Source organism: Seriola aureovittata, chromosome 23, assembly GCF_021018895.1.
Source record: "Seriola aureovittata isolate HTS-2021-v1 ecotype China chromosome 23, ASM2101889v1, whole genome shotgun sequence".
In the NCBI taxonomy this organism is placed as follows: Eukaryota; Metazoa; Chordata; class Actinopteri; order Carangiformes; family Carangidae; genus Seriola; species Seriola aureovittata.
Genome location: NC_079386.1, coordinates 18,098,473 through 18,114,772, shown reverse-complemented (window position 1 = coordinate 18,114,772; position 16,300 = coordinate 18,098,473). Strand labels below are relative to the sequence as shown.

Genomic DNA, 16,300 nt, shown 5'->3' with positions numbered 1-16,300 from the left:
ACAAATAACAGATGCTAACTATGCTAACCTTTCTGATCCGTCGGCTAGTCCCTGGTTCTTGTCTCAACAAGTCTGAATCTTGATACTCTGCTCTTTCACCTGTCCACCTGGAGGAAGCAGGTGGTGGGCGGGGCACAAGGCCTGATCCAGGTTCATCAATCAGGAAGTAAGAAGAGGCGAGCGTCAGGCCCAGTTTCTATGTGTGAAACAATGTTCAACTAAATATGAATCACAGCAGAGGATTTTTACACAGTTCAAAACATGACTGGAGAAACTTTAACTCAAACATGTATCATACAACAGTATTGATCATATGAACGATCAGGTGGAGAAAACATGATCATCACAGTCCAACACACGAAGAACGACACAGCTTGAACAGAACATGTTTTTCAGACTTATTGCCACAGACTAAAGAAAGTAAAAAAAGGAAACGTTTGTTCTGTTTCTCTATAAAACTGTAAGAGCATGTTGTCACGAGCCCCTTGACGTCGTCCTGTCTGTTGTTTCCCATGTGATTAAATGTGTGAGAGACTTAAATTATAAACTGCGTCTGTAGCATCTAAATAAAACCCTGAAGAAGACTTAGCGTCAGAGCTCATGCACGTCTTTTGAAATAGGTCTCACGTCTCTCGGCTCCCTCGGTGGTTTTTCAGCAGCGTGACGACAACCAGCACAAAAACCTCAAGCCTTGAATGACGCTGTGCTGCGCTCAAACACACACATTTAGATGAAATTTCAAAAATCCTTCAAGTCTTTCATGAGTTTTAGTCGTGATATTTTATCTCGTCTCGTGACTGGAGTTTTTTCTGTGAACCTCCGAGTTTCCCACAGTGCAGTAGCGCCACCAGCAGCAGCAGCAGAGCCACCATCACCACGGTGACCACCGTCCGTACGAGGAGAAGGATATGGAGGAAGTGTTCTGAGAAGATCCAGGCGTCTCTGTGGAGCGCTGCAAAGACGACAGAAACAATCTGCTGTGACAGGACGACTGTCGAGTTGTGATGTTATTTCGTCTTTTGAAAATGACCAAACACAAAACAGAAGCCGCGACAGAGAATGTTAAAGCAACGCACCGCATGAAAATCTAAGACCTTTATTCAATCTTATTAGAATTTACTAGAATCACCGCCTCGCAGCCAAGTTGCAGGAAATATGGTCACAGTCTCCCCTTCCTGTGAAGTTGACCTTTGACCTTTTGGATATAAAATGTCATCAGTTCATTTTATCCTTTTATAGACTTTTGACATTTACTGAGATGTCGTGTTCACGAGAACGGGACGGACGGAGAGACAACGTGAAAACATAACGCCGCCGCCGGCTTATTTTATTCCATAATAAAATAAATGTTTCAAACGTCTTTCCTGTGTCATAAACATTTCACAAACTCAGTGAATAATTCGGCTGCAACTGAGTTACAGTCAGGTAACTTTACTTGTTATGAATTGACTTTATGCCAAATTACCAAACTCAGGGCTTTTATTTTGAAAAATGCTTGTGTCTCACCTCTGACAGTCAGCCAGCTTCCTGCTGACTCTCCAGCTCCAGGGATGCTGCACCTGTAGAGTCCTTCGTGAGACCTGTAGACGTAGTCGATGCTCATGTTTCCGGTGGCGCTGGTCCCGATGAAGAGGCCGTCTTTGGAGAAGACGGCCGGGACGTCGGCGGACGACGATTTGTTTCTACAGCTCAGAGTCACAGCATCGCCCTCGGTCACAGGAAGAGCGGGAATCTCCAGGATCACAGAGCCACCTGAACATGTGCGTCATGACGTTCTTGTTTAATATACATAAAAGTTTTAAAGAGACGAAGATGATTCAGTGGCTTGTAGAGAAATGATTGTGACAGGATGTTGTTAAAGAGTAAGTGGTTGACTTTACCTGCAAATGTGACCCGACATAACTGTTCATTAATCTATAGAAAGTATTAGAAAAGAAGCTGAATACCTTCAAAATCGTTCTGCATCACCGTCAGCCAGCTCTGTGGTGACTCTCCAGCTCCATCCATGCTGCACCTGTAGAGTCCTTCATCAGAGCCGGAGACGCTGTGGATGCTCATGGTTCCTTCAGATCCATTCTGAATGTGGCGGCCATCTTTAGAGAACTCAGCTGGGAGGTTGGCGGCATTCATCTTGAGTCTGCAGCGCAGAGTCACGTTGTCTCCCTCCATCACAGGAAGAGCAGGACTCTCCAGGATCACAGAGCCAGCTGAAACATATATTTTTTATTTACTTATTTACTTATGTTTTCATATGTATATATATATTTATATATATATGATAGAAGATGCTAAAAGATGCTAATTCACATCCATGTAGTCCCAAGGCAGGTAACATAAAAAAAATACACTACTAGAAATATAAAGTATGCAAATCAAAGATTATTCCAGTTTCTAATAGATTTTATATATAATTTTTACATATATGTACACATATGTTTTACTTCATATGTATATATATATTTCACATATATGATTTTTTTTTTTAATTTGTTTTAATAGAATTCTGACTTAAATCTTTGAATTCTGGCTTTTTGTGAGTCATTTTGTATAAACACACTCGTGACGGAGATGTTGACACTGCTGCTCCTCTCTCCTCCTCCGGCCTCGCACCAGTATTCTCCACTGTCTCGCTCAAAGACATTGTTGATGGTGCAGTTCACCGCCGGCGGCACCGTGCCGTTGGTGCACGTTTGGATGATTTCCACCTTGTTCCTCAGCCATCGCCATGGAGACGAGCCACCGGACTGCTCGCAGGTGAAGGAGACGGACTCGTACTCAAAGAACTGCAGTCTGGACGGAAAGATGTTTGGAAAAGCTGCATCTGAGATTAACGGAGAACATCAGATCACAAATATTAGAAAAAAACAAGAGGCATTCATCGAAGAATTTGGTGTCTAAGACTTTAGGACCAAATGTTTTCATCTGGAAGGAGCATGAAACAAACATGGAACTGATTGTGTGAATATCTGTCAGATTGAGGAGATTTAAATTAAATTAAACATTTGTTGGTAGAATGCTTTATTTTATTAGTTTGCAATTTCTTATTAATTTCCCAATATTTCCCAGTATGTTCTCTGTAAAGCACTCTGCAGTATATTATATATTACAGACACATCAGTATTTTCCAATAACAAACTTTCCATTTACACCCAAGTCAATATTAATGGGTTTTTTGGAAACTATATTTTCCATATATATTTTGAACTACTTGCCCTGAATAAAAGACTCTAGGTCTCGCTGTTAGAACCAACTTATGTCGTTCATTAGACGCAGTTCTGCTCTGTTCTTTAAGTTCACATGGATCAAACAGCTGATCTTGTTTGAGGGAGATGCACAGAAGACGGACGGTGAAAAGTAATCTATTACTCAAGACAAGTTAAACAACATGCATATTATATTTAAGTCTGCAGGTAAATCATTAAGTGTCTGCGACTCACCTGCTCTCAGAGCATGACTGCGGTTTCCATACGCAGCCTGCAGCACCAGCACATTCAACACTGGACACATCAGACACTCTGCAGATCATTCAATATGCAAATGTAAGTTCAATAGAAAACTATATCATACATTTATTGTCACGTAATGACAGATATAAAGATATTGAGATGTTGTTAGATGTTAGAAAATTCTGAAATATAGAAAGAGCAACCTGAAGCAGCGGCGGACTCAGAACTCACTCAGGGTGAAGCAGAGAGCTGTGGCCTCCATGTCGTCTTGCTGCTGTCTGACTGTCTGAGCATCACACAGCAGCAGATGAATATAATGTAGGTTAGACCCTCTTCCTGTACGAGTTATTTTGGTGTTGATGCATCAACAGCGCTGTGTATGAGGTTTAAACTCAGTTGGAGGGTTCATTACCGTGACTTTTACACTGTCTTTTGGATTTTTATGGTCAATAAACCTTGTTTACGTGAAAATAAACCTTGTTTTTAAGAAGAAGAACAAAGTTTCATTTATTTTGACTGTCGTTCCAATAAGAGGAACCTGTGACGGTGGATTATCACATACGTCAAAGAATAAGGATTTTATTTATGAAACCATTTCAATAGTGTGACCCATTGTGGTGGCCGGCTGAAATCTGGCCACAGGTGCTATACATTTCAACAAAACACACAATTTTATAAAGAAGTTGCAAAAGGTGTAGTGAGGACGCATCCGTGTTGGTTTCAGACCATCACGTGAAAGAAAAACCAGATTTCTGATATAAAGACATTTGAAAAGAACCGTTAATCTTAACATGACTGATAGGTTTTTAACACATGGCTTTTTCACAGCAGATATTTCAACATGTCACTTTTGCTGTTGCTGTGTGAATCCCAGGGCTGAGCAGTCTGAAAGAAGTGACCACCCACTCATTCATCCCATCCAATCAGGAGGCAGCAATGGGGAGGGGCCTGGGTAATGGGGAGGAGTCAGAGGATAGTGAGACTGATGCTAACGGCTGATGCTTGTCATCCAGACCTCAGAGAAAGAAAAGGTGAGTGTAGAGGCAAGAAACGATTTTTATATTTGATATCTGAACTTTTAAAATGTTTTTTGAATGGCTAACAGACTCTGACTATTTTCAGAAGTTAATTGGAATTAATCAATTCATGGGAAAGGACTTTAATGGTGGTTTAAAGTTCACCGATGAACACAACAGCGCTTCTTGTTTGATCGAGATACAACAGTCAGAGAGGTGTGTAGGAGGGTGATGAGTAATCTATGCAAAACAAATGCAAATATTTTTAGGATGTAGGCAAATGAATGAACTGTTTCCTACTTGTCTGACACCAGGCTGAGCAGCAGAGTCAACAAAGAGCCGTGGATCTGACATTAAAGTGTCTCAGCTTCAGTTTGAAGCCGTTGGGAAACACAATTCTAATTTTTATCTTTTACATGACAAGTTTCTCTGAGGGCAGATAAGAATCTATCAGCTGTGGATATCAGATGAGTCAGGGATCCTGCAGCGAGGCTCGTCCTGCCGCCGCTCACACAGAGCAGGAGATGATGATCTATGTTTTATTATGTGTGAACAAGGAAAACTGCTGAGAACTACTATAATCAGATAAACATTATGCAGGTTTGAAGAAGCTGATTCAATTCAAGACTCGCTTATCTTTCCATCAGAGCGATTCACACACACACAAAAGACATCCTGCTGCATCCTGCTGATGAACAGGACAAACCTGCTGCAAAGCTAAGCTAACCCAACACCATTGTTTTTACTGTTCCCTAAAGCAAATGCAAATGTTTGAACCAGTCCATGAAAGGCTCAGAGTAAGAGAAGCTGTGAGAGAAAGGGGTATTTGGCTTTATGTTGTTATATTTCTTGTCTTTTTTTCTTGCTCAGTGATGATTTTATGTTATGAGATTTTACTGATGTTTCGTTTTTCAGTTTCCAGACTTGAAGATGTTTCACCTGAAGCATGGAGTTTAAACCGAGGCTCGTTGCCTTCATTGCTTTGGTTCTTCAGACTGTTCCCATCGTCCTGATCCTTCACTTCTCTGCAGGTACATTTATAAAGTTATAGCTCGATCACAGTTTACATCAAAATACTATTACTAATACTCTCAATAATACTTTAAACGCAGTCTATAAAGTGCTTGGAGAATTGAAGAAAAACTACATATTTAATATATTTTGTTTTCAGTCATCTATTTTCAGCTTTTCATCAACTGTTAATTTCCCTCAGATCAGAGGGTCAGTGAAGTAACAGGGACTTTCCATGACTGTTGCTACACAACAGTCAGTGAGATAATAACCCTGGTAACCAAGACGACCCTTGTTTAAACAGACGGATCATTTGGCTGCAGTAAATATAAGCGGATAAAAGCCTCCAGGGATGATATAGATATAATTTATCTAACCTGTATGGTTCCACGTAATGTGATGCATTAGAGAAGACAAAAGCAAGCTGGCAGGAAAGCAGAAGTTTTGTTTTCAGTTCTCACGGGAAAACAGATAATTCAGAGATAGAACAGAGATAATTCTTGGCAGTTACAACACTCAACACTTCCCTTGATGATAACGAACCATCGGAGCCAAGGTGTATTTACTTCTCTGTCATGTGGTATGTCAGGTTCCCAACCTTTTCCAACTCAACCCTTTTAAAAATCTCAAAATGCTGGTGGCCCACAACCAACCCCATAACAATATGGAAGCCAAATAATCCTTTCACTTTTTATTTTTATTTAAATAATAATGATCGAACCTTCAGGATTGAATCAGACCGAGATAGGAAACAAGTATATGTGTGGTCTGGCCGGTAGCAACATTTTTCAACATTTTTAATATTCTAAAGAGAATTTATTTTCAAAACATCCAAAACCATTATTTATATTTTGATTTTTTATTATATTCTTTTACATTTTTTATTTGGTATGCAACTGAGAAAATTCAATTTTCTCTACTCATGCAAATACAATTTTATGCATCATGTTCATTTTTGTCATGTATTTCACCTTGTAGGACATTCAGATCTGATTTGCTCACACCAACCAATAGTAGCCTTGACTGGTGATGATGTCATCCTACCTTGCTGCCTTGAACCTGCCATCAGTGCGGGGACTGTGGAGTGGATTAAACCTGGTTTGCACCCAAAGTACATCCATGTCCACCAAGATGGACGACTGGAGTATCAGACTCAAAATCCTTCTTATAATTTCCGAACACGACTGTTTGTGGATGAACTGGAACAAGGAAACGTCTCCATGAAAATCTTCAGTGTGAAACTGTCTGATGAAGGAAAATACAGATGTTACATTCCTGCAGTGCACAAAGACGCTTTTGTCCAACTTGTTGTTGGTGAGTCAGTCTGTCAGTAATCTGAGGATGTTAGTGACCTAACTTTTTAAATGCAACACCATTTTCAAACTAGACTCACCTTCTAGTGGTTGTCTGGCTTCGCAACTCAGACTAGTTTCAGATTAATTTCTTTTTTATCTAGAGTCATAAAATATAAAGCATGTAGCATCTACCATCTACCTCCATGTACTTAAGATACAAATCTCACAGATCAATATCTCTACACCTGGAGAATTAAAAGCCAAACTACCTGCATGACTAGATACCACAAGAGAAAAGAGCAAACAAACTGTTTATCATTTCTGTGAAGTGACCGTTAATGACTCCCTCTCTGCCATAGTTTTGTTTCTTCTTCAGAAGTTTGCATTCCCTTTGCTGAGTTCATATTTCCAGCTCTTCCTGTAACAGACGTTATGCATGAGTGATAGAAACGTTGTGGTAATAGCCGCCCAGGGCTGTGGGCTGTATGACAGTAATAAATGAATCATTGGTGCCAGATGCAGAGACTGTGAACACAAGCATGTAGCGTATCCACACTGCTGTAAAACACAATGAAGAAAAAGAGGAAGAGAGTAGACACGACAGTAGAAGCTAATTCAAAGTTCCTGCTGAAATAACATGTTATTAACATACTGTATCATAGTGTCAACATGCTGGGAAACATAATGCTAAGATGCTGTAATCTTTATTGTTAATTCATAAAATAAAGACTGCTGCTGATTACAGTTTCATCTTTTAAAAATAAAGTGAAAACAAATATACTGATCTGATAGCCTGAACAGAGCTACTGTATATTGAAGAAGAAATGGCCGCCCACTTTACTGCAGTGATTTTTTTCACTTTGACAGACAACTCTACCAGATATAATGGAGGTGCCACAACTCTGTCACTTTCTCACTCTGGTGGTCAATTTGCAGAGTTTGAGGTCACTCTGACCTTTGACCTTTGATCACCAAAGACTAATTCGTCCTTGAGTCCAAGTGAAAGTTTGTACCAAATTTGAAGAGATTCCCTTGAAGAGTTCTGGAGATATTGCATTCACAAGGCGAAATCAACGTATTGTCAGGTCACCATGACAATGAACTTTGACCCCCAAAATTGAATCAGTTCATCCTTGAGTTGTTGTGAATGTTTGGGCCAAACTTGAAGAAGTTCTGTCAAGGTGTTTCTGAGATATCGTGTCCATGAGACAACCCAAAAACCATATGGCTCTGAGTGTCGCAGAGGAATAAAAATGCATCTACAACACATCTGCACAGGTTTACTGGTAATTATTTGTGAGGATTTAATCTGAACCAACTGTACATTTCTCCCGTTTCCCACCAACAGGTTCTGTCTCCTCACCCGTCGTCAAGGCAACCAACTCCACCTTCAGTGGAGTGGTGTTGCAGTGTGAGTCTAAAGGCTGGTATCCAGAGCCTGAGCTGTTGTGGCTGGACGGTGAGGGGAAGCTGCTCTCTGCTGGACCTACAGAGACAGTCAGAGGTCCTGATGACCTCTATACTGTCAGCAGCAGAGTGACTGTGGAGAAGAGACACAGCAACAACTTCACCTGTAGAGTCCAACAGAAGATCATCAACCAGACCAGAGAGACACAGATTCATGTTCCAGGTAAACGTGGTTTCTACATTTAGAAAATGCTTTTATGTAAAAATTTATATTTTGTTTTGTCTCTTATCATTTCAGATGATTTCTTTATGACGCAGTCCACCTCCAGTTCACCTGCTTCTATCATTGGTTCGGTTGCTGGCATCATCATCATCATTTCTATTATCGCAGTTGCCATCGTTTTTCGGAAAAGGAGAAAAAATAAAATCAGTATGCATAATTACACTTTTCTGATATACAGCCATTTAACCCATCTGTTTTGTGATGTTAACATGATGTTAACCCTCTGAGGTTTTCAAGATGTTTTTATTGATATCTTTGTATCAATACAGTACAGAAATGTGATTTAAATTTAAAATTTGGAGACTCTTGAATCTCCATAATCTTGCAAGATCACATGTGACTCACAGATATTTTACTGTTTCTGTTGCACACAGAAACCAGTGGAAACCGAGGATCCAATGATGAAACAGGACAAAATAAGCAGCAGTCTGGTTCTGACGGTGCTGAAGTCCAGCCTCTGGCTGAAGCAGGAGTGACGGAGAAACTCAGGACAGAAAACACTGAATCTGAACATGGGGGAGGTGGAAGTGAAAATTACAGCCGTGCAGGGGACACTGTTTCCTGTCGAGGAGGAAAGAAAGGTAGAGCAGCTAATGGCAGAGGGAAAGGTAACCTCCAGAGGTGTTGTTAGGATCTTGGGACATTTGGGGCCTGGGCCAGGTGGTGCTGGGGGGGTGGGGGGTGGGGGGTGGGGGGGTGGGGGTAGGGTGGTGGGCGAGGCGGTCACAGGAATATTTCCTCCTTTTGGTTTTATTGTTATTGTTTTGAATGTGATGTAACCACTGTTCCCTGGTGGCACGTTTATGTAGATCAGTCGACCATGATCACATGATCAGATGTTTGACTAGCTTTATGAAGTTTTGCTGATACCATGGATGTAGCAGGTCGTAGTTAGCGTAGCATTAAGCAGCAGGTAAATGAAGACATGTAAGTTTCTGTTTTTCATTGATTTAATTTATCGACTCGTGTCGCGTAAATGAAGCCACATTGGAAACATCCATACAGAGGAGAAGCTAAGCTAACAGGCTAGGCTTTGAAAACATAGCAACGCTAGCTTTCATTTCCAAGTGTAACAGACAGACTGTGTCATGTTTCTGAATAAAGCATCACAGATAAAGAAAGTGTCAGAGAGTGAATGATGAATGAAAGGATTTAATTCACTGGGCAGCTCAGAGGCGACCGGCAGCTACAGCCATCGTTAAATGTTGAATGTATTCTGTTTGTGTGTTTTTTAATGAACGATTAATGTTTGGAAATCAATCAATACACCTCACATTTCATTTGTTTTCATTAGATCTTCAGTTGTCAATAGATTTGAACTAGATTGTGTGAAGCGTGGATATTTTATTTCATCACTTGGAGAATAAAAGTGGCGGGGCATTGTTCTGGTGAGACTGAAGAAGGAATGCACCCTGACTGAAATTTAATTGTTTTAATGTTTTTGTATATAAAGTTATTTGCATTTAATAAATGGTAAAAATGGATGACTTTTGTATTTTTCTTTTGATTCTATAAATTAAATTTTTCCTGTGTGCAATGCTGGATTTGTGCTCTGCTCTTTTTTATACAACATCCCTGTGTCAAACGTCCACCATGTTCAATAGTCAATAACGCCCCCTGCTGGTGGAGAGCTTCTTATCTGTGTTCATTACATGTGTTTGAGGAGATTTCTAGTTTATCTAGTAAAACTATAATGAACTGACATGTCTCCGTAATAAACACTGATGCTGTGAGTCTAAACAGTTGGACGTTACTTGTTTAACCAGTTATTTCTAAATGGACAAAAACAGATCAAAGATACCATCATCTGCACAGTTTTCAAAATGTAAATGTTTACATGAAAATGTGCCAAAGCAAACATACTTTTATTTTGACATAAACAGGACGTCAACAGACCAAGTAAAAACATTTGAAGTGACAGTTTTTTTTTTTGTGTCTTTACATTGTTTTCACTACATTCATCCAAAAAACTCAAATTCAGCAAATCTCTGTTTCTTTCGCTGTTTGTTTTTGAAACGACTGCAACAGAAAAGTCAACAAGTCAAATTCAAACAGATATTTTACCTGCCTGGATGTGTCATCTATGGAAGAACTGAGAGGTAAGATTTGTCTGTTTTGTGAGGTTTTAGTTTGTATGTTGTTCTGACGTTTTTCCTCTCAGGGCTTCTGTAGATATTGGATGATGCTGTAAAACATAAGTGTACGACTGACTGTTGAGCAGTGGATTCAATATTCAGTCAAACTCCTGTTAAAATTACGGACATAAAATACCATTGTAAATACTAAAATGTAAAAACAAATGTAGTAAAGAAAAGTTCAACAGTTTTCCATCTTCTTCATTCAGGCGTCTCTGTTCTCAGTGATCTGTAAGACACAGAAAATACTGCCTCACCGAAATGTTTTTACAGAATAACTACATTGAGGCTAAAAATAACACGCTTCCGTCTTAATATCATTTTAAGTTCAAGTTTTGGTCCACATTTTAACTTCTCTTCCTTCCCTGTTCTCTTTCGTTCTTGATGTTGAGATGATTAATCAGATTTCGACCAACTGATTTGGTTGTCGTACCTATTGGATGGAAGAATACATGGCCTCCTCATCTGTTGGAGGTGGATCTGTAGGAGCAGCAGGAACTTCAGTCACAGCTTCTGTTTTGGAAACAAACACAATTGTTTAATGTCTGTTGATAGAAATGTTCATGATGGAAACCAAAAATATGAAAATGATCACAGGCAGCTCAGATGCAAGGTAAATCAGACTCTCGGATCTGACCAAGTTTAGGCAAAACAACAACAGAGAGAGAGAGAGAGAGAGAGAGAGAGAGGAGAGAGAGAGAGAGAGAGAGAGAGAGAGAGAGGTTTGTGAATGCCTTCACCTCGTCTCTAAAAGGTTTGTGGAGGTAGAATAAGATATTCTACTGTTGGAAAGAATAAATACACGTCATTTTAGGTATTTGTTCTGTCAACATTGTGCAAAGCATTGTTAACATGCTCATGTAATCCAGTAATGTTCGGTATAGACACAACCTTGAGAAATTTAACGCATTAAGATAACAGTTACCATCTTGAAGAGCCGGTGGACTCTCATCGACAGTGAAAGTGGAGGGAAAAGGCATGAGTTCAACTTCATCTGAAAAAGAGACACAAAGAACGGTCACATCGATATTCACCTCAAAATGCAGCACGATATTAATACAAGTTGGTTTTCATCGAACGTGAGAATGAAGCAGGTCGAGGGGCCTCTTACCTTTTTCTGTCTGTGGTTTTGTGCTGTGGTCTGTCTCCAGACAGACGCTCGAACCATCAGCAGCGTCTGCAGAGTCTAAAATAAAACAGCAGCTGATGAGACTCTTCTTACACCGTGGTTCTCAGACCTGGAGTGTGACCTGCGTCTGCCGCTGGTCAACTTGCAAATAAAAGCCTTGAGTAGCAAAGTGAATTATGGGTCCTCTCCTTGTCCTCTTACCTTTTTTACACATCTTTTTCTTCTCTTTATGGACGGCAGCGTATATGTCCTTGTTTGGGTCACTCAGCTGGACCTCCAGTAAAACTGAAAGGACAAAGAAAATGTTTCTTATCATCCGTATTTCAGCAGAAGGACTGTATAGAATAATTTTAACTTGATTTAAGGGCGATAAGAAGGAACACATACAGTACGTACACAGATCAAATATTTAGGCGAAGTTTTGGGACTTTTTCTTCAAAATACATGGTAAATCTGACCATTTCAATTATAATTACTTTTATAATAAAGGTGAAATATATCAAGTTTAACTTCAAAGTGGCAGTAAGTGAAGTTTTCTCTGTCATGTGATACATAATGATCAACATTTATACCAGCGCTGATGGTTTCATGTTACTGAGCACGTGACATTTTACACTCTGCAAGTAGAAACACAAGTAAATGAATTAAGTAAATAATGAATATATGTTTCTAATTTGATATGATAAACATAAAAATGAAGTTAGCTTTAACAGTGATGGCAACCGTGACTGAATAGACAAACAAACTCAGTCTTAACTAGATTTAAAGTCAAAATAAAATTACCACAATTTAAATTCTTCTCGGAATGATACAAACTCATTTCAGTACATTTTAATCTTCACTTAATCCACTGTTATTACCCCGTTTTGCTGGTATTAGGAATAATTTTAGTACCTAGTTGTTTCTTCCTGTAAAGCAGTGCAATCACCAGCAGCTGCAGAACCAACACGACCGTGACAAGGATCCACAGCAGGACGTAGTGATGCTGACGAAGAAGACCAGATGCTGGAAAGACAAGAGGAAGAGTCAATGAGTAGTTGATAAATGTTATTCCAGTCTAATGTTGTTTGTTTCAACTCTTCATTGAAACTATATGTTGTTCGTACACCTATTCTTACTTCTGTTATTTGTAGATTCAGTATGTTTGACACTAGTTCGTACTGGACCTTCAACAATTAATACATTCATTGATTTTTCGTTTAAATCCGCAAATATTTTGCTATATTAAGTCTTTCTTAAAGTCAAAATGCCAACCATTGTTTTCTTCCACGGATTTGCTGCTTTTCTTTCATTTATATAAACACCTGCGGCTTCCTGCGGAAAATCGGATCGACGACGAAACCCAATGTTGGCGACTTGATATTGTCACGTTTAACAAACATTGGGTTTTCAGTATTTCACATCATGGCGGAGCTGCCATGAGACACTTGGGAGACATTGGATTCTAGTTACTTTACAACACATTTAAAACCAATCAAACCTGGGCAAAATGAGAAAATGCTGGTAATACTTTTGGGTGAACTGGCCCTTTAAGAAACAACTGTTAATGAAAAAGGGGCTTTGGCTTCCACTAGTAGTAGAAACAAGTGCATCGCAATCTCAAAAGGCCTCACGGGGCAAAATGAACCAAACGAAATGAGGAAATGCAGCAAAATTCAAAGAAACTCTTCCAGTGATTTTTGCTATAAACACAACCTTGAAAACTTGGACTGTCTTCAACAGAGAAAGTGGGGGGGAAAGTTTGAGGCATGAGTTCATCTTCATCTGAAAAAGACACACAAAGAACTTAAAACCAACAAAATGTCGACCTCAGCTTTCGTCACTATTCTACTTCATATTGACTTCGGCATTGGACGTAGCGCTGACGTCGAATTTTGGTCACCTGATGTTGCAACCTACATTCAACAAATATCAACGTCTAACAACGCTGCATGGCTGCAGGAGTTTAATCATGTTAGATTTTCTCCTTGTGTTTTGTCTGTTGTTATGATCAGTGACTATAAACTTACCTGTGCTGTCTGTGTCTGGTGTGTTTGACTCCTCACCTTGTTTTACTGAGTCATTATTCCCTGGGTTCCTCTCTAGAATTTAAAATAAAGTTCTTTAAGTTCACTGATTTAATGCATCACGTGAGTTTGTACTGACTGACTCACTTACCTGTACAGAGTATCATGTGGAGGAGGTCACAATAGTTAACACAACCATCTATACATGCAGCTGCAAAGAGCTGCTGTGGCGGCACAATTAAAAACATATCAAATATCATGTGGTACTTTCCCTTCTTACACTGTAGTTAGTTACTATGTGTAGAAATTAAGTTGGAACATCATCTCCTGTACAGAAAATGTCTGAGTGCCAGTTCACATATGGAACTTGTTAAAAATATAATAAAAATAGAATTACAGTTAAAAGCCTCGACCAACTAGTCGAGTTACAGTTCAATAGGAGGTGAATTCTTGAGTTTTGGCCAACAGCGTGTTTTTTGCAGTCACAGTGACCTTGACCTTTGACCTTTCCAATCAGTTAATTTCTGAATCCAAATGAACATTTGTGCTTAATTTGAACAAAGTCCTTAAAGGTGTTCCTGAGATATCGTGTCCACGAGGATGGGGGGGTGCACACAACCGGAGGCATGAAAATCATTAACACGAGTCTTTACATTTACCTGTGACCATCAGTCGGCTCTGTGGAGACTCTCCAGCTCCAGAGATGTTACACTTGTAGAGGCCGTCATCAGACCTGGAAACACTTTCAATAGTGATGTTTCCTGTAGAGCTGCTCCCAATGAGGAGGCCATCTTTATAGAAATCAGCCGTGAGGTCGGAGACGTTCTTCCTGGTTCTACAGCGCAGAGACACAGATTCTCCCTCCATCACAGGGAGGACTGGACTCTCCAGGATCACAGAGCCGCCTGAACAACATGACAACATGTTAACAGGCAGAATGAGCAGCTCACAGGAACATTACTGTGCTTTCAGAGCTGAAGTACAATCAACGTACCAGTGACTGTGATGTTGACTGTGTTGCTTCTCTCTCCTCCTGCAGCTTCACACCAGTATTCTCCACTGTCTGACACCCAGGCATAGTTATTGGTGCAGGTCACTGTGGACTTCAAACATGAAGTCCTATTCTTGATGTTCCTGACTCTCCATCCGGCTGAGACATTAAACCCCTGACAGCTGAAAGAGACCGACTCGTGGTCAAAGAGCTGCAGTCTGGACGGGACGATACGAAAATCTGCACCTGAGACAAAAAAAACAAAACAAAAACTCAGTTCCCAAACGAAATAGACAACGACAAACCAATCAGATGATCTACTGCTACTAGAAAATCCTGTTGTCCATCTGCATTATCTTTTAATATTAGTAATATGAAAAGAAATACTTCAAAATTCAAGGCTGCAAAGCCAAGGTACAAAGAAAGACAGGTTGACCTTCGACAGTAAAATTCCTGTTATTCCGGTGTTCAGCAATAAAACTATGATCCGGGTTTTGCAGGATTAGCTCGACCTGCCTGTACTGTTTGGCAGTTTTAGGATTAGGTGTTGGGGTTAAATCTCTTGTGCTTACCAGACGTCTGAGGATAACTTCGCTGCACATGTGCGACCAGCAGCATCGACGCAGTCGACACTGGAGAGGAAAGAGTTTATATTTAATCACTAAACATTTATTATCATTGTAGAGACGTCTTTTCTCATTTTATGACCCACATTAATTTAATTGAATGTCTTCAACCTGACACAATTTGGTATATATTCTTGGTATATAAACATTTGCATGTTCAACTTTTTAAAAATGAATAAATTGTATGTTCACATCATTTTTCTTTTTATTGCCAAATTAAGACAAATGTACAACTCACACAGTCTGATGCAGAGAGCTCTGACCTCCATGTCACCTTCCTCCAGACTGAGCACTCGACTGAGTTCAGGCTAAATATACTGAGCTTACAACTTCCTCTTCCTGTGCACATCATCGCTGGTGTCGAAGTTTTCTCGTGTTTTACAAAAACCTCTGTGAGGCAGATGTGCAGTGGAACAATAAGTAAAATTTACTCAGACTGCGCTGTAGTTCTCTGAGCAGCATTTTGGCACCTAAGTATAAAATGTAACGGAGGGCGCAGATTGATCAAAATGGCGTCTTTACACTCATTTCCAGATTCAGACTTTGGTGTCTCCCAGTGGTAAAACCAACTCTGCTCCTAGTCGCAATAAATGCAACACAAACTGCAACAATCTTCTGTCTCGTGTTCCTGCAAACAATGAATTATGTGATCAGATTAAGTTTCAAAGTTGTTATAATCACATTAAAACTCTGCACACAGCGGCTTTGAACACAAGATACAAACAGTAGGTTGTTGTTCCAAGGCGCAGTATTCTGGTGTAGTAATAATGATAACACATTTTATTTTCTAAACTCTATTCCATTGTCAGCTTTGTTACTTGATTTGTCCCTTTCCTTATGTCACTGTGAAAACCCTCGAATACAACAGAAGAAGAAGATCTGTTGATGGTTTCTCTTGTGAAGTCTTCACCTTAGACCAACATTAAAACATCATCTGGAGTGGTAAAAAAAAGAG

The 16,300-nt window shown here is 39.8% G+C and overlaps 3 protein-coding genes across 5 annotated transcripts; 1 reads left to right on the top strand and 2 right to left on the bottom strand.

The window, feature by feature from the left end:
* Positions 1–767: 767 nt before the first annotated feature.
* On the bottom strand, positions 768–2,859 carry LOC130164915 (uncharacterized). The gene is made up of 4 exons (XM_056369912.1): positions 2,558–2,859; positions 1,947–2,207; positions 1,507–1,752; positions 768–952 (listed from the first exon to the last, which is right to left on the bottom strand). Exons 2-4 carry the CDS (start codon positions 2,167–2,169, stop codon positions 768–770), a joined length of 654 nt encoding a protein of 217 aa, XP_056225887.1. The 5' UTR covers positions 2,170–2,207; positions 2,558–2,859.
* Positions 2,860–4,435: 1,576 nt separating this feature from the next.
* On the top strand, positions 4,436–9,123 carry LOC130164572 (butyrophilin subfamily 3 member A2-like). Of its 3 annotated transcripts, none has more exons than XM_056369380.1 (6): positions 4,436–4,477; positions 5,378–5,493; positions 6,452–6,787; positions 8,117–8,398; positions 8,474–8,605; positions 8,833–9,123. In XM_056369380.1, the coding sequence occupies exons 2-6, from the start codon at positions 5,409–5,411 to the stop codon at positions 9,087–9,089; spliced, it is 1,092 nt and encodes a 363-aa protein (XP_056225355.1). In that variant the 5' UTR covers positions 4,436–4,477; positions 5,378–5,408; the 3' UTR covers positions 9,090–9,123. The 3 variants fall into 3 exon arrangements, with proteins under 3 accessions (XP_056225355.1, XP_056225354.1, XP_056225356.1); XM_056369379.1 differs by lacking the exon at positions 4,436–4,477 and adding an exon at positions 4,502–4,678; XM_056369381.1 differs by lacking the exon at positions 4,436–4,477 and adding an exon at positions 5,140–5,284.
* A 5,202-nt stretch (positions 9,124–14,325) lies between these two features.
* Positions 14,326–15,614, bottom strand: LOC130164914 (high affinity immunoglobulin gamma Fc receptor I-like). Its single transcript, XM_056369911.1, has 4 exons — positions 15,584–15,614; positions 15,292–15,351; positions 14,723–14,965; positions 14,326–14,633 (listed from the first exon to the last, which is right to left on the bottom strand). Exons 1-4 carry the CDS (start codon positions 15,612–15,614, stop codon positions 14,365–14,367), a joined length of 603 nt encoding a protein of 200 aa, XP_056225886.1. The 3' UTR covers positions 14,326–14,364.
* Between the last annotated feature and the right edge of the window lie 686 nt (positions 15,615–16,300).

Bases quoted from the DNA above. Each gene is read 5' to 3' on its own strand.
- LOC130164915 (XM_056369912.1), bottom strand. From the start codon at position 2,169: ATGGAGGGAGACAACGTGACTCTGCGCTGCAGACTCAAGATGAATGCC. The intron at 1,753-1,946 runs GTATTCAGCTTC...GCACATGTTCAG, and splicing joins GATGCAGAACGATTTTGAAG to GTGGCTCTGTGATCCTGGAG. The intron at 953-1,506 runs GTGAGACACAAG...TCGTCTTTGCAG, and splicing joins AAGCTGGCTGACTGTCAGAG to CGCTCCACAGAGACGCCTGG.
- LOC130164914 (XM_056369911.1), bottom strand. From the start codon at position 15,614: ATGGAGGTCAGAGCTCTCTGCATCAGACTGT. The intron at 15,352-15,583 runs GTGAGTTGTACA...TTTCCTCTCCAG, and splicing joins AGCTCTCTGCATCAGACTGT to TGTCGACTGCGTCGATGCTG. The intron at 14,966-15,291 runs GTAAGCACAAGA...TTTTTGTCTCAG, and splicing joins AAGTTATCCTCAGACGTCTG to GTGCAGATTTTCGTATCGTC.
- LOC130164572 (XM_056369380.1), top strand. From the start codon at position 5,409: ATGGAGTTTAAACCGAGGCTCGTTGCCTTCATTGCTTTGGTTCTTCAG. The intron at 6,788-8,116 runs GTGAGTCAGTCT...TCCCACCAACAG, and splicing joins TTTTGTCCAACTTGTTGTTG to GTTCTGTCTCCTCACCCGTC. The intron at 8,606-8,832 runs GTATGCATAATT...TGTTGCACACAG, and splicing joins AAGGAGAAAAAATAAAATCA to AAACCAGTGGAAACCGAGGA.